Source organism: Sminthopsis crassicaudata, chromosome 1 (assembly GCF_048593235.1).
Source record: "Sminthopsis crassicaudata isolate SCR6 chromosome 1, ASM4859323v1, whole genome shotgun sequence".
Classification (NCBI taxonomy): domain Eukaryota; kingdom Metazoa; phylum Chordata; class Mammalia; order Dasyuromorphia; family Dasyuridae; genus Sminthopsis; species Sminthopsis crassicaudata.
Window position 1 is genome coordinate 747494882 of NC_133617.1, and position 12580 is coordinate 747507461.

The 12580-nt window shown below is 32.2% G+C and overlaps 1 protein-coding gene across 3 annotated transcripts in view; it reads right to left on the reverse strand.

The window, feature by feature from the left end:
- CACNA2D3 (calcium voltage-gated channel auxiliary subunit alpha2delta 3) overlaps nucleotides 1–12580 on the reverse strand; it is a 1031774-nt gene that overhangs the window by 534805 nt on the left and 484389 nt on the right. For all 3 annotated transcript variants that reach the window (XM_074284452.1, XM_074284451.1, XM_074284453.1), the window contains exon 9: nucleotides 3032–3106. In XM_074284452.1, the coding sequence (XP_074140553.1) occupies nucleotides 3032–3106 (75 nt within the window). The remainder of the gene's footprint in view (nucleotides 1–3031; nucleotides 3107–12580) is intronic.

Below are 12580 nucleotides of genomic sequence, written 5' to 3' on the forward strand. Positions count from 1 at the left end.
GCACTTAGTCATTTCTAAAGCTGCGCCTGTTGATTATTATAATCGCCTGCCATCTGACCTCTAATGCTTGGTTACTTCCCTACTCTAATTCAATATTTTTTTTTTGTTTGTGTGTATAAATACTTGTAAAGTAATTTTTTTATTAATCCCAAATATGATTATGTCATTTATCTACTTAGAAACCTTCAGTGGATTTCCATTACCTAGGAATAAAATAGGAAATTATAGATATAGATATCAATACACACATGTGTGTATATATATATATATATACATATATATGTATTATAAATACATGTTTGTATCTAGCTGTATATACACACATACACATGTTTATATGTTGAGAAATTTATTTTATAATGTAAATCTTTCTATAATCAGCTTATTTATCATTTTTATAGAACAATACTATCCCGTTACCTTCATGTACCACAACTTGTTTAGCCATTCCCCAACTGATGGGCATCCACTCCTTTTCCAATTCTTTGCTACCACAAAAAGAGCTGCTACAAACAATTTTGCACATGTGGGTCCTTTTCCATTATGATTTCCTTGGGATAAAAACCCAGTAATGGCACTGCTAGGTCACAGGGCATGCACAATTTTATAGCCCTTTGGGTATAATTCCAGATTGTTCTCTAGAATGGTTAGATCAGTTCACAACTCCACCAATAATGCATTAGTGTCCCAGTTTTCCCACATCTCCTCCAACATTTATCATTATCTTTTCCTGTCATCTTAGTCAATATGAGTGATATGAGGTAGTACCTCAGAGTTGTTTTAATTTGCATTTCTCTAATCAATAGTGATTCAGAGTATTTTTTCACGTAACTATAAATGGCTTTAATTTCATCATCTGAAAATTGTCTGTTCATATCCTTTGACCATTTATGAATTGGGGAATGACTTGTATTCTTATAAATAATTAATTAAATATATTTTTTTTTCTGGACTCTTTTATTGGTGTGAAAATATTCATACAACTTCCATCAGTAGAGAAAAATGATTACTGAAAACATCCTTTGTCCTATTTATTCCTACTGGATCTCACTTTAGCAAGCTCCATGGCCCTAAGAAACGCAACATCTGAGTTTACTTAGTTTTCTTCTAGGGATCATGGATCTTAGGAAACATCTCATAGTGGTTGAGACTACAAATACTAATGGGTATAATGATATTACTACATAATAGCAGTATCATTAGTCAGGTATATGACTCACTCAGAATTCACAAATATCCCTCTCTGAGCCTCAATTTCTATATTTTTATAATGGGGATAATTATGTATCTTATTAGCCTAAGGGAGCTTGTTCCAGTGGTGGAACAAGTCATATAAAAATGTTAAGACAGAAATGCACTAGCAAAGCCCCGCCTTTCTGTTCTTGGTCTATCTTTTTTTTTTCCCTTGGAAAGGACATCCATCCTATGACTTTCCTCTTGTAGAATCCTAGATTAACAATACAAATTTTTTTTTTTTTACCACGTATCATAAAAAGCAAGGATTTTGAGAAATAGGGAATTCCCAGTGGGCCAATCTAGCTTTGCTCTTGTGACACTCCTAATTATGTCACTACTACATCCAAAACTGAGTACACCAAAGTAAGAAGCAAAGGACAGATCTGGCAGCCAAGGTGGTTGTGTTAAAGAATTTGTAGCATGGCAGGAAAAGTGAATTATATTACACTAAAGGAATAAATACAAGCCTAGAAGTTTTCATGACTCAATGACAGTTATCTAACTGCATTTCAAGAAATCCCATTCCATTAAAACAAATCATTTAATCTCTATGAATAAGATTTAGCTAAAGTAGAGTCAGGGTTCACAAAAGAGATGAGATTTACTTCTCTTAATAATTTTCAAAAATATACCACTTCAAGCTCCTAGATCCATATAGAAGCTGGAGCCAGACACTATATCTACAATCTTAATAGAATTTTGTCATAGAGAATAATTTTTTTCTATGTAATTTGAGTGTCTGCTGCCAAAAAGTGGGTCATCCTACAACCAATGGGAAAGTTCATTCATATCTTTGAATTTAGCTTTTGATATAATAAATAAATACCACATATTGGTCCTGATGTGTACTTTATTCCAAAATTGTTAATTATGCAACAGCCTGCTTCTCTGTGAGTTGCAAACAAAAAAGGAAACAACTTAGGTGTGGATATCTACCACTTCAGAAGCATAAGGAAGTTACAGGTAGCACACATCACCTGTTTGTACCCAAGTGTCACCCAGTTATTCCTCATGTTGTTTCTGTGAGATTTAAGAGAATGAACTCATATGAAAGGCTTTTCATGTTTGGTATTAGGAAAAAAACCTCAGAAATATTCATTTGGAACAGAAAAGAGAGTCCAAAGAAGTTATTATACAGATGAGGAAACTGAGGCTTTGATAACTTGCCTATGTGATCTAGAGTAACAAAATGGATTTGAATTGTGGTCCTCCAACTTCCCAAAGATGGCTCTTTCTATGATACCACCATTCCTCTTTTACAGTGTCCAACTTACTACAGGTTTGGGTGCTACATTTGCTCTATCTCACCCCAAATTTTCAATTCAGCCTCCTGAGATATTCAGGAGAAAAGGGTGTTTGAGAATAAAAAGGGAAATCATTGGGAAATTGTATGTCTTTTACAGAAATTGATTTAAGTTACATTTACTAGAAAATGTTTCCTAAAGCAAAGACGACCTTCCTAGCATTAGAAGAAGGGCTCATTTCAACTTATTTTCCAAGAGTAGAATAAAAGCCATGTATATTTAAAGACATTCAAGTTAAAATGTTCTGCTGGGGAGAGGAGGGATGTAATAAAAAATGAGTCAACATTTTCATTTCATTGACAACCATTTTGAACCAAACAACTGAATACCTTACACATCAAAATCCCCTTTAAATAGCCTGAACCATCAATTATAATTTTTTTTTATTTTAATAAATTAGGATTGAGTTTATTCACAAAAGCTTTTGTAATCCATTGACACTCATCACCACAATACACACACATTCCCTCAGCTCTCCTGACTCTCCTTACCTCTTTGTTAGTCCTGTCTGCCTGGACTAAGGTCCCGTTCAAACATGGCTCTACATAATGGAGTTCTTCATTATACTGGAAAGGGAAGAAACAAAAACAGAAAGGACATTTATTTCAGGGCCTTGAAAGGAGCAGTTCAATTTAACAATTTAAAGTCACATACCCATGAACATGTGTAGAAGATACAATAGTAACAGTGCAATCACAAGACTCAATTCATTAAAACTGCACACTTTCTCTTGCTTTGAGTAAATAGTGGAGGTTGCATTTTTTTTTTTTTTTTTTGCATTGGAAGGGAAAGTTATTGAAGTGCCAAGATATAGGTGAGTTCAGAATCCATGCAGTTAAGCTAATCACCCAACAGGGACAACTCAAAATGCATGGAGCTTTAATGAAACTGGTTGACAGCAAACCTCCCAGGTAGGGATCTGGATAGAATTACAAATCCAGAGCCGAGACACTTCCAGCTCCAACTCCCCCTGCTTCATTTGAACAAAACTGACAAACATTCAAATTAAGCCACACACTTGGAAGAGGTGGTTGTAGAGGGGGGGTAGCTAGAGGGGGACTTAGAATGATGAAATAATGGACTTTGGTCATCATGATTGCAAATATATTCTCAAACTGTCGCACAGAGCAATATTTGCATGTAAAACTCATCAATACATAGCTCCTGCCTGCCATTCTATTGTTCTTCTCCAAGTCTATTTTGTATCCTGTCTTCCTTGTCTACAACACATTGCTTTCTTACCTCCTTCCTCCCCTTAGAATCTTTAGCCCATTTGAAAGGGTAGCTGACCTTCTTAATGAGGTCTTTTCAAATTTCTCTTGGTTTTTAGAAGATTTTGCTCTTGAACAACACTGTTTTCCTTTTACTTCCCCATTTATGTATTTTATCCCTCTAAAGAGAATGTAAGCTCTCTGAAGAGAGGGACACATTTTGATTATCTCAATATCCCCAATTCAGTCCCTCGTGCAGAATATTTACTTAATAAAATACTCAATTCAAGTTGTTGCCCATGGTAAAACATTGTGAGTCAACACCGAACTAAATGGCAAGGCTTAAATTCTGAGATTTATGAACCTCCTCCTTTACTCTTTCAATTATAACAGTTCCATGACACTTTAAGGCTGTTAATTTTATTCATTGTGGTTTCCCTCTACAAACTGGTGAAAATTTTAGTTGTTGTTGTGGTTCTTGTTTTAATCAATACACTAGAAATGACAAGTACTAAGATGTCCAGGACTAAAAAGCTAAAGCAAATAAAATTTAGTTTTTGTTTCTGTTTTTGTTGTTGTTGTTGTTGTTGTTGTTTTTTCCACAAAAGCTGTTCTGACTTGTTAATTACATATACATATACATATATATATGTGTGTGTGTGTATGTATATGTATATAGTTAATTAATTATAGATTATTAGAGGTTTTGAAAAAAGTCCAGTTAGTCTCCCTCAAAATGTACCTGCAATCACAGGTATTTGATGGATTCTATTAAGCTTTCTGTACTCCATTTATCCCACTCAACTTTGTTTCTGAAAAAAGCAGGTTGCGTTTAGATACATGGCCACTTGCTAAGATACTTGTATTTTAGTTAAATATTGGAGTAATATATTCCAATCAAAATTTGCTTAACCAAAGGAGAAATCAGCTCTCAGAACATCTTTCATTATTATTAACATTTTTTTTTCCTTCTTGAAGGTCACAAGAGTTCTACTTAAAATATGTCACCTCCTCGTAGTCCTCACTTGCAAAAAAGATAAGCTTTGCTCCCTCAAAAAGGGGTAAAGGGATAAATAGATAACCATCAAGTATGAAAAGACATTATATTCTGACAAAAAGAATATAATTTCTTTTAAAAAGACAAAGTTTTAGCATAGTGAGAAAATATCATGAATTCCAAAAATTTGAAGTTATATTAAAATATATTAATATTAATTATCTAAGAAATAAGCCTAGAACTATTGCAAAACACACAAAAAATTGAGGAATGACACCAAGAAAAATAAAGAACTAGCATCAATAAAGAAGATTGAAAGAGATATCAGCAGTTTAAAAAAAAAGGCAAGCCAATGATAAAAACTCAAAAAGCATGACTTATAACTGGAAAATTGAAATGAAAACATGGATTCATTGAGGAGTAGAGGCATTTTGGTAAAAGACAAAATACAGAAATGGAAAGAAACAGCAAAAATCAAATAAACAATTTAACTTGAACAAGGTTTTATTCCATCAAAATAATGCTATTAGAACTAGGATACATGACTTGTATAGAAAATGTAAAAATTTAAGAATAACCAGCTTCTCACAGAAGCATAAAAATATAGGGTCAGCTAGATGATATAGTGGATAAATCATTAGCATTTCAATCTAAAAGACTTGAGTTTAAATTTGACCCTAGAAACGTAATACTTCCTAGCTGTGTGACCTTGGGCATGTCATTTAACCTCAATTGACTTGCTTCTCCCCTCAAAAAAGAAAAGAAAACAAATGTTTGACCATGATATTTGACCAATCTCAGGATTCTCAGAGATTTTTTTAGGATTCTTGAAATTAAGGGACAGTTTAGAAATCCAGAGAATCTATGAGATGACAAAAGAGTTTCCATTTTGCAGACTAATTAACCTCACTGCCAGAGCTTTAATGATAAGACAAATTATTTTATAATAAGCAAAGAAGGGGAAAAAAAATCTAACAAGGAATAACAATTCCAATGACACTGATTTTTTCATTTGAAACAATGGTACAGCATAGTGAAAAAAACAAGGTAAATTGGAAGTATAAAATGTAAGCAAAAATAAATATATAACCATTCTAAGAATCTCGAGGAGAAACCATATTTTTTCTTGTACAAAATAAGCAGTCAAAATAATTTATTGGGCTGCATTGTCTTTATAAATGCTTTAATAGCCAAATGAAACCAAAAGAAAAACCCCACCCCATCTGAGGTGGGGATGGCTTGAAGAATGGGTATACTTGGGAATTTTAAAATTATGAATGACTAAATTATTTCAGTATCAATTATCAACAGGGAACAACAGTAGTACAATTGTGGAGTCATTTTAATGAATAGCATTCTTTAAGTCATTGCAATGACAGGTAAAAGAGACAATGCAGCAAAAGAAAGAAAAGAAAGAGAAGAATGAATAGAAGGAAGGTCAAGTCTGCCTAGGATCTGGGGTAATAAATAGAAATTCAGCAAAAAAAAAATTCCTAGCAACTTTTCTTGATGTGAATGTTTATTTAGGGATGTCATATGAAATTATACAGTAACAGCCAAACAAGAGATGTGTGATCTAGAGTTTTCCTAAAGTTTCTGGTACAGCTCCAGAATAATTAGAGTTATTGAAATTACATCAGATAAAGTATAGTGACAATTTTTAAAGCAAAAATTATATGAATTGCAAAAAATGGAGAGGAAAAACAATTATTATGGGACAGTCACACCTGATTAACACAATAGGCTACATCAGGAAGAATTTAAAAGAATTACTACAATGAAATGCTCAAAATCAACTAATTATAATCTCTTTCTTTGTTTCTCTCTCTCTTTCTCTTTTACACACACACACACACACACACACACACACACACACACACACACACAGACACACAAGCACACACTAACACAAAGGCCAAAATGAATTTCTAATCTCAATGTGAATATTCCATATATAATAGGAAAGATCAAGAAATTAACCTTCAAAAATGAAAAGAACATTTATAAAAATTGATAACATTAATTTCTTTAAAATTACGAATAAGTGGAGAAAATGGGGAAATACATTTATATTGCTTGACATAAAAACCATCTTTCAATGGGGAGAGATGATCAAAAGATACGACCAAAAGAGAGGTTGAAATGATATTTGAATTGCTAACTTATACATAATTGGTCATTTTAGAAACCATGAAGACAATAAGATTAATAGCCACAACAAATAGATTTTTTATGATGCAAATCAATGAAAAGATAAAGGAAATCAAATTATCAAAATCAGTTCTAAAAAGGAAAAAAAATGAATGGTGAATAGTTTGCTTAAATAATATACTAGTATACATAGTCTTATTTTAGCTATACAAAATGAAGAACAAATTGATAAATTCCATCTCTTCATAGTGCAAAACAAGACATGGATTTCTATGAAATCAGAGAGAAGAATTCATTCAGGGGTGGGTAGAGCCCCAGCCCTGAAGTCAGGAGGATCTGAGTTCAAATCACTTAAAACTTCCTAGCTATGTGATCCTGGGCAAGTCACTTAACCCCAACTGCCTCAGCCAAAAAAAATATGAGTAACTAATTCTGCTATTGACATATTGTGATAAAATTACACCAGATAAATGTCCAAGAAAGGACATGCAATCCCAATACTGGAGAATGATCTACCTTATCTTATTCTATAAGATGGAAACAACAATAATTCCTAAATAAATAAATAATAAGGCATACAATGAAAAATATAAAGCAACAAAATTGTCAAATATTTACCCAATATTAAATTAAATCCTGACAAGTAGGTTGCAACATATTGTCCTCGTATATTCCTTATTTTGTCCAATCTTTCCTATCTTTTGCTTCTTGACTTTTGCCTGCAACAGGTCCATGCTTCTATTGAAGGGCCATCTCCAGTCAACTTGATATTTATCTTGCCACTAAACACAGATGACTCTCAAGGGGAAAGTGAGGCTGGTGACTTTGCACAGTCCTCCATGACTTAAATCAAATTCACTTGCATTTCATGGCACCACCTGATGTCGGGGACCTCTTTACGAATGATGGGCAAAAACTACAATGGTCTTTAAAATACCCTCACTTGATTTGACTATGTCAGAGTCATAGGAGTATAATCCCATAATCTCTTCCTCCTATCAACTCAATTTTTGGAGAAAGCTGTTGAAATCCAGGTATACATTTCCTCTTCTTTTACTAGATTCTAAATCTTCTAAACATTTGGCTTGTCCATCTCATCCCTCAATTGAAAAAAAGTCTCTCCAACGTGAAGGATGATCCTTGGCCTTTTCTCAGTCCTTATCCTCATTGCCCTGTCCATAGTCTTTGGAACCATCCAATTATTTTTCCTTCTGAATACTTTCTATATAGAGGAACCATACTTTTAAAAATGCAATCCAGGATCTTACTCCTCTTTTTTTTTTCCTTTGCTACATCACACAGATGACTCATGTCAACTTTAAAATTCAGTAAAAAATCAATAAAACCCTCAGATCAATTGATGGTAAACCACACGTTTCCATCTTGTGAAGTTGATTTTTTAAACTCAAGTACAAAATTTTGCATTTAGTTAGTCCCATGCAATTTCATCTCATTAGGTACAGTTCAATGTCCTATTCTGTCAAGGTTCCTTTTGTGGATGTTGCTATCTCATGAGCTAGCATAAGAAACTTTCCCTCTGAAACCTCTAACACCATTACAGTCAGATGCAAATAAACACTAAAAATTACCAAGAAGGAGAAGAGAGGCACATTATCCACAAAACAAAAGATAGCTTTGTAGGGCAACATAGTGGATAAAAGACTGGAGTCAGAAAACTGTAAACAGTAAGAAGGTGTTCAAGTTCCACCTATGGTACAGCTAAGTTCTGTTACCATGGATAAATCAACTTCCTCTTCCTCACCCTCAAAATTACACATCTCTCAAATGGATAAAATGATGTCTGGAGCCTTACAAGCTAGAATTATTATGCAATTCAAAAGAAATAATGAATTCAAAAATGTAAGTTAAAATAATAGCAAATAATGATTACAATAAAAATATAAAAGAATACTAGGGCCATTCTTAGCTGAACTTCATTGAACCAGCTGAGAAGAATAAAAACAATGATGACTATGGCCAGCATAAACATTTCTTTTTTGCCAAGATTTAACAATGGTATAAAAATTAAAAATGATATTTTAATCTGTGATATCACATAGAATATTCATGATTTCTAAAATACATCAAATGAAAAGATTTAAAAATAGAGATTTAGTAGATATATCACCCCTGTCATTCTGTGTGCAACTGAAGATGCGTCAATCCCAAGCATTTATTAAGTACCTACTATATGCCAAAAGTTCACCATGTGAGGTGTCATATATATGAGAAAAAAGAATGAAAGATTCCCAATGTATCCCTAAAACATTGTCAGTGAACTTAAGAAAATGAACATATATACCAACAATTTTATTCAATTATAAAAGCAATCATATAACCTAATAGTACCATAGTGGAAAGAACATTAAGTAAAAAAGGACAGAATAAAAGAAAATAATATGTCTTTGATTCAAACTGCATCAACTATAATACTACTACAGCAAAAGCAAAGTAAGCAAAGCAGAGTAAAAAAGAAGCTTGTAATAGAATTGTGCCTCTCTCTGAAAACTAGAAAGATAAAAAAGGAAAATGGTAACTCCAACTTTGCATGTCAAAGACCAAAAAACTGATGGGAAGCACAGAAATAAAAAAAGGTGATGGCAGAAAAGGGTGATGGCAGAAGCTTTATGAGGATGAAAAACAGTCTAAGAGAAAAAAAATACAATTTAATACCAAGTGTGAGAGGACATGACGTGACCCCAAAAGACACAAAGGATCAAAACATTAACTCCCTAATGTGTTTCAAAATTTCTGGGCAGGGTTGCTTGGATTCAGTTAAACATTTTTATAATTTTATTAGTTCTCATTTTATTAAGTAGCTTCCCAGAAGGAAAATGTGGCATACCAATTATGTAACAAATCAAACCAACCCCAACTTTTCCACCCATATCAAAGGCACCTCTATGATCTTCCACATTAAAAACATTCATTCCATAATCCGAAACACAACTGGACACAATTAGAAATGCTGAACCAACTCATCCAAAAGGGCAGGGTCACCTCACCATCTTAGAACCCAAGTCTATTATTTCAAGAAGTGAATCCATCACGGACGACATATGGAGGACATGGCTGTGAAACTATGTTTTCATAGTAAAAGTCGGGTACCTAAAAAGTTAGGATCAAACCCACAAATGGTGCTCTCCTTTATTCATGTTTGCAAAAAATATATAGCAAGTCTGAGACATAGCAATTAATTTAACAATTTCAGCTCAGTTAATATTTTGTTCATTTAAAGTGTGTCTTTTGCTTCTGTAAAGTCTTATTCTTTTTTTTTTTTTTTGAATTTACACCCTAGCCAGAATTAGCACTCTGGTTTTTATGATAATATTGTTAATTTACTGCATGGCTTGGAGTTACACTTCAAAGTGAGTCAGAGGAATAGGCCTTTCTCTTGTTGCTGCCACAGACATCACTGTTCACGCACCAATGATCTGACCTTAAATTTAACTGAGACTGCACAAAATCAGTCTCCTATTTCAACTATTCTTTTGTAATTCAATCATCTAGCCCATCAATTTTAGATAGATTTTGCAATAACCTGCCCATGAAAGCTAAAACGATTTTTAACATTATCTTTTTATGTTTATGCTCTGAAAAGACTTGAATTGGAAACTTTCCTCCATAATGTGTGGATGCATTGGAGAATGAACTTAGTAAAATATACAAATCAGGCTTAACAGAAAGCATTAAACAAACAAAGTCCTTCTCCAGCATTGCAGACTTTTTATTCTTGCTTTAGCAATGCAAATGTTAGGATAATTGCATTTATCCAGATGAGAAGAGTCAATGATCGTTTTCTTTCCAAAACAAGACCAAAAATTATATGCCAGGCTTTTAGGTGGAGCAACTGGAAAGTCATAAGATCATAGAATTCAGAGCTGTGAAGGCCAGTGAGTCCAAGTCCTAATTTTATAAATGAGATGGTTTTTCGGAGCTGACTGCTGTGTTTTGAATCCTTAATCTATTTTCATATCAACTTCATTTTGTACCAATTCAATTTTTTTCCTTATCTAAACAAAAAAGAAATCATTTGGGAAGAAAGAAATTTTAATATCCTAACTCAGAAGATCATAGAACTTTACAATTTGGAATGGTTAAGTATTTTCAAAACAGTTTGGATTTTATCTACTGATAATATTGTGTTCAAATACACAACAAGTGCCAAAATGCTGATGGTGGAGCTTGGCACATGCCATATTAGATTTATTACTCCTAGCCAAAATCTCTAAACATGAGTTTCATAGAATTATTTCATCATTCATGGATGAGCAAGATTGGAAACTTTTAGAGAATTGCTAAAAGTTGGAGGTGTTTTAATCCTTAATGTATTACAGTTTTGAAATATACTTCCCTGAGTGTAGACAAAACTATTTGAAAATCTGTAATTTCTCAGCTTATGTATTATAAATATAGCCCTGACATATGGAAGTTGGGGGAAAACATGAGTCAGACACTGATGAGTTTAGAGATATTTTATCTTTTCCTTTTGTTAAAATCACATAAAAGAATCCATTTTTTAAAAAATGCTTAAAGATCTGGTTGACTGGTGTGATATTCATTTTAAAAATTGCACATTGTCCAAGGTTTTCTGTGTGTTGTGTTTTCATTATTATCTGTGCATTTTAAAACTTTTTTCTTTGTATAACTTTGTGTTTCTAAATTTGAATTCCTTTGTCGATTTAAATAATGCAATCCATAAACCCAGTGACAAGCTGTAACTGTGTACTATAATGTAAGCATATGTTTTATTGCTATATTTTCTGATGTATGAGATCTGTCCTTTAAGAAATATTTTTATATTCTGCAATAGTTATTTTCTTATTTATATTTTAAAAGTTTGTTTCATTTATTAATGTTTCAATTGTTCAGAGTCCATGCTAATGACATCCTTTTAAACTATATTCAGGTTTTATTCTTATGCAATATGCTGGGAATATGTTTAGAAGAATTATATTTGTTTAACCTATATCTGATTACTTGCTTCCTTGGAGAGGAGTGGGGAGAGAAGAAGAAAAATTTAGAACACAAGGTTTTGCAAAGGTAAATATTGAAAACAAGCAAATATCTTTGTTTGTATTTAGAAAAATAAAACACTATAAAATTTTTGAAAATAAAGAAAAAAAATGAGAAGAAAAAAGCATATTCAGTTTACCAGTAATTTTCTTAAATTGAATAGCAAGTTTCATATATGTTCTTTTATTTTTTCAGATATTGTCACTGTGCATACATGGATGGTTATTTTGTTTTCATGGAAGAAGAAAGGACATGTTTTGTAATGCACCTATGAATGTTGATATAAAAAGCTTTAATTATTGGAACTTTGAGATTGTGTTTTAGCATATGTTTAAACCTATAAAAGTATTATTATATATATAAATATATACATAATATAACAAATTATATATTATATAATATATATACATATATAATATATATACATATATAATATATATACATATATAATATATACATATATATTATACATATATGTACATATATATTATACGTATATGTGTATGTATGTATGTGTATGTATATTATACTATTGTATATATATATATATATATATATATATATATATATATATATACAATAGTATTACATATAACATACAATAAAAGTATATACCATTGCTTCAGGTCAAATTTTTATGAGATCATATTTTTGTTGAGAAGATT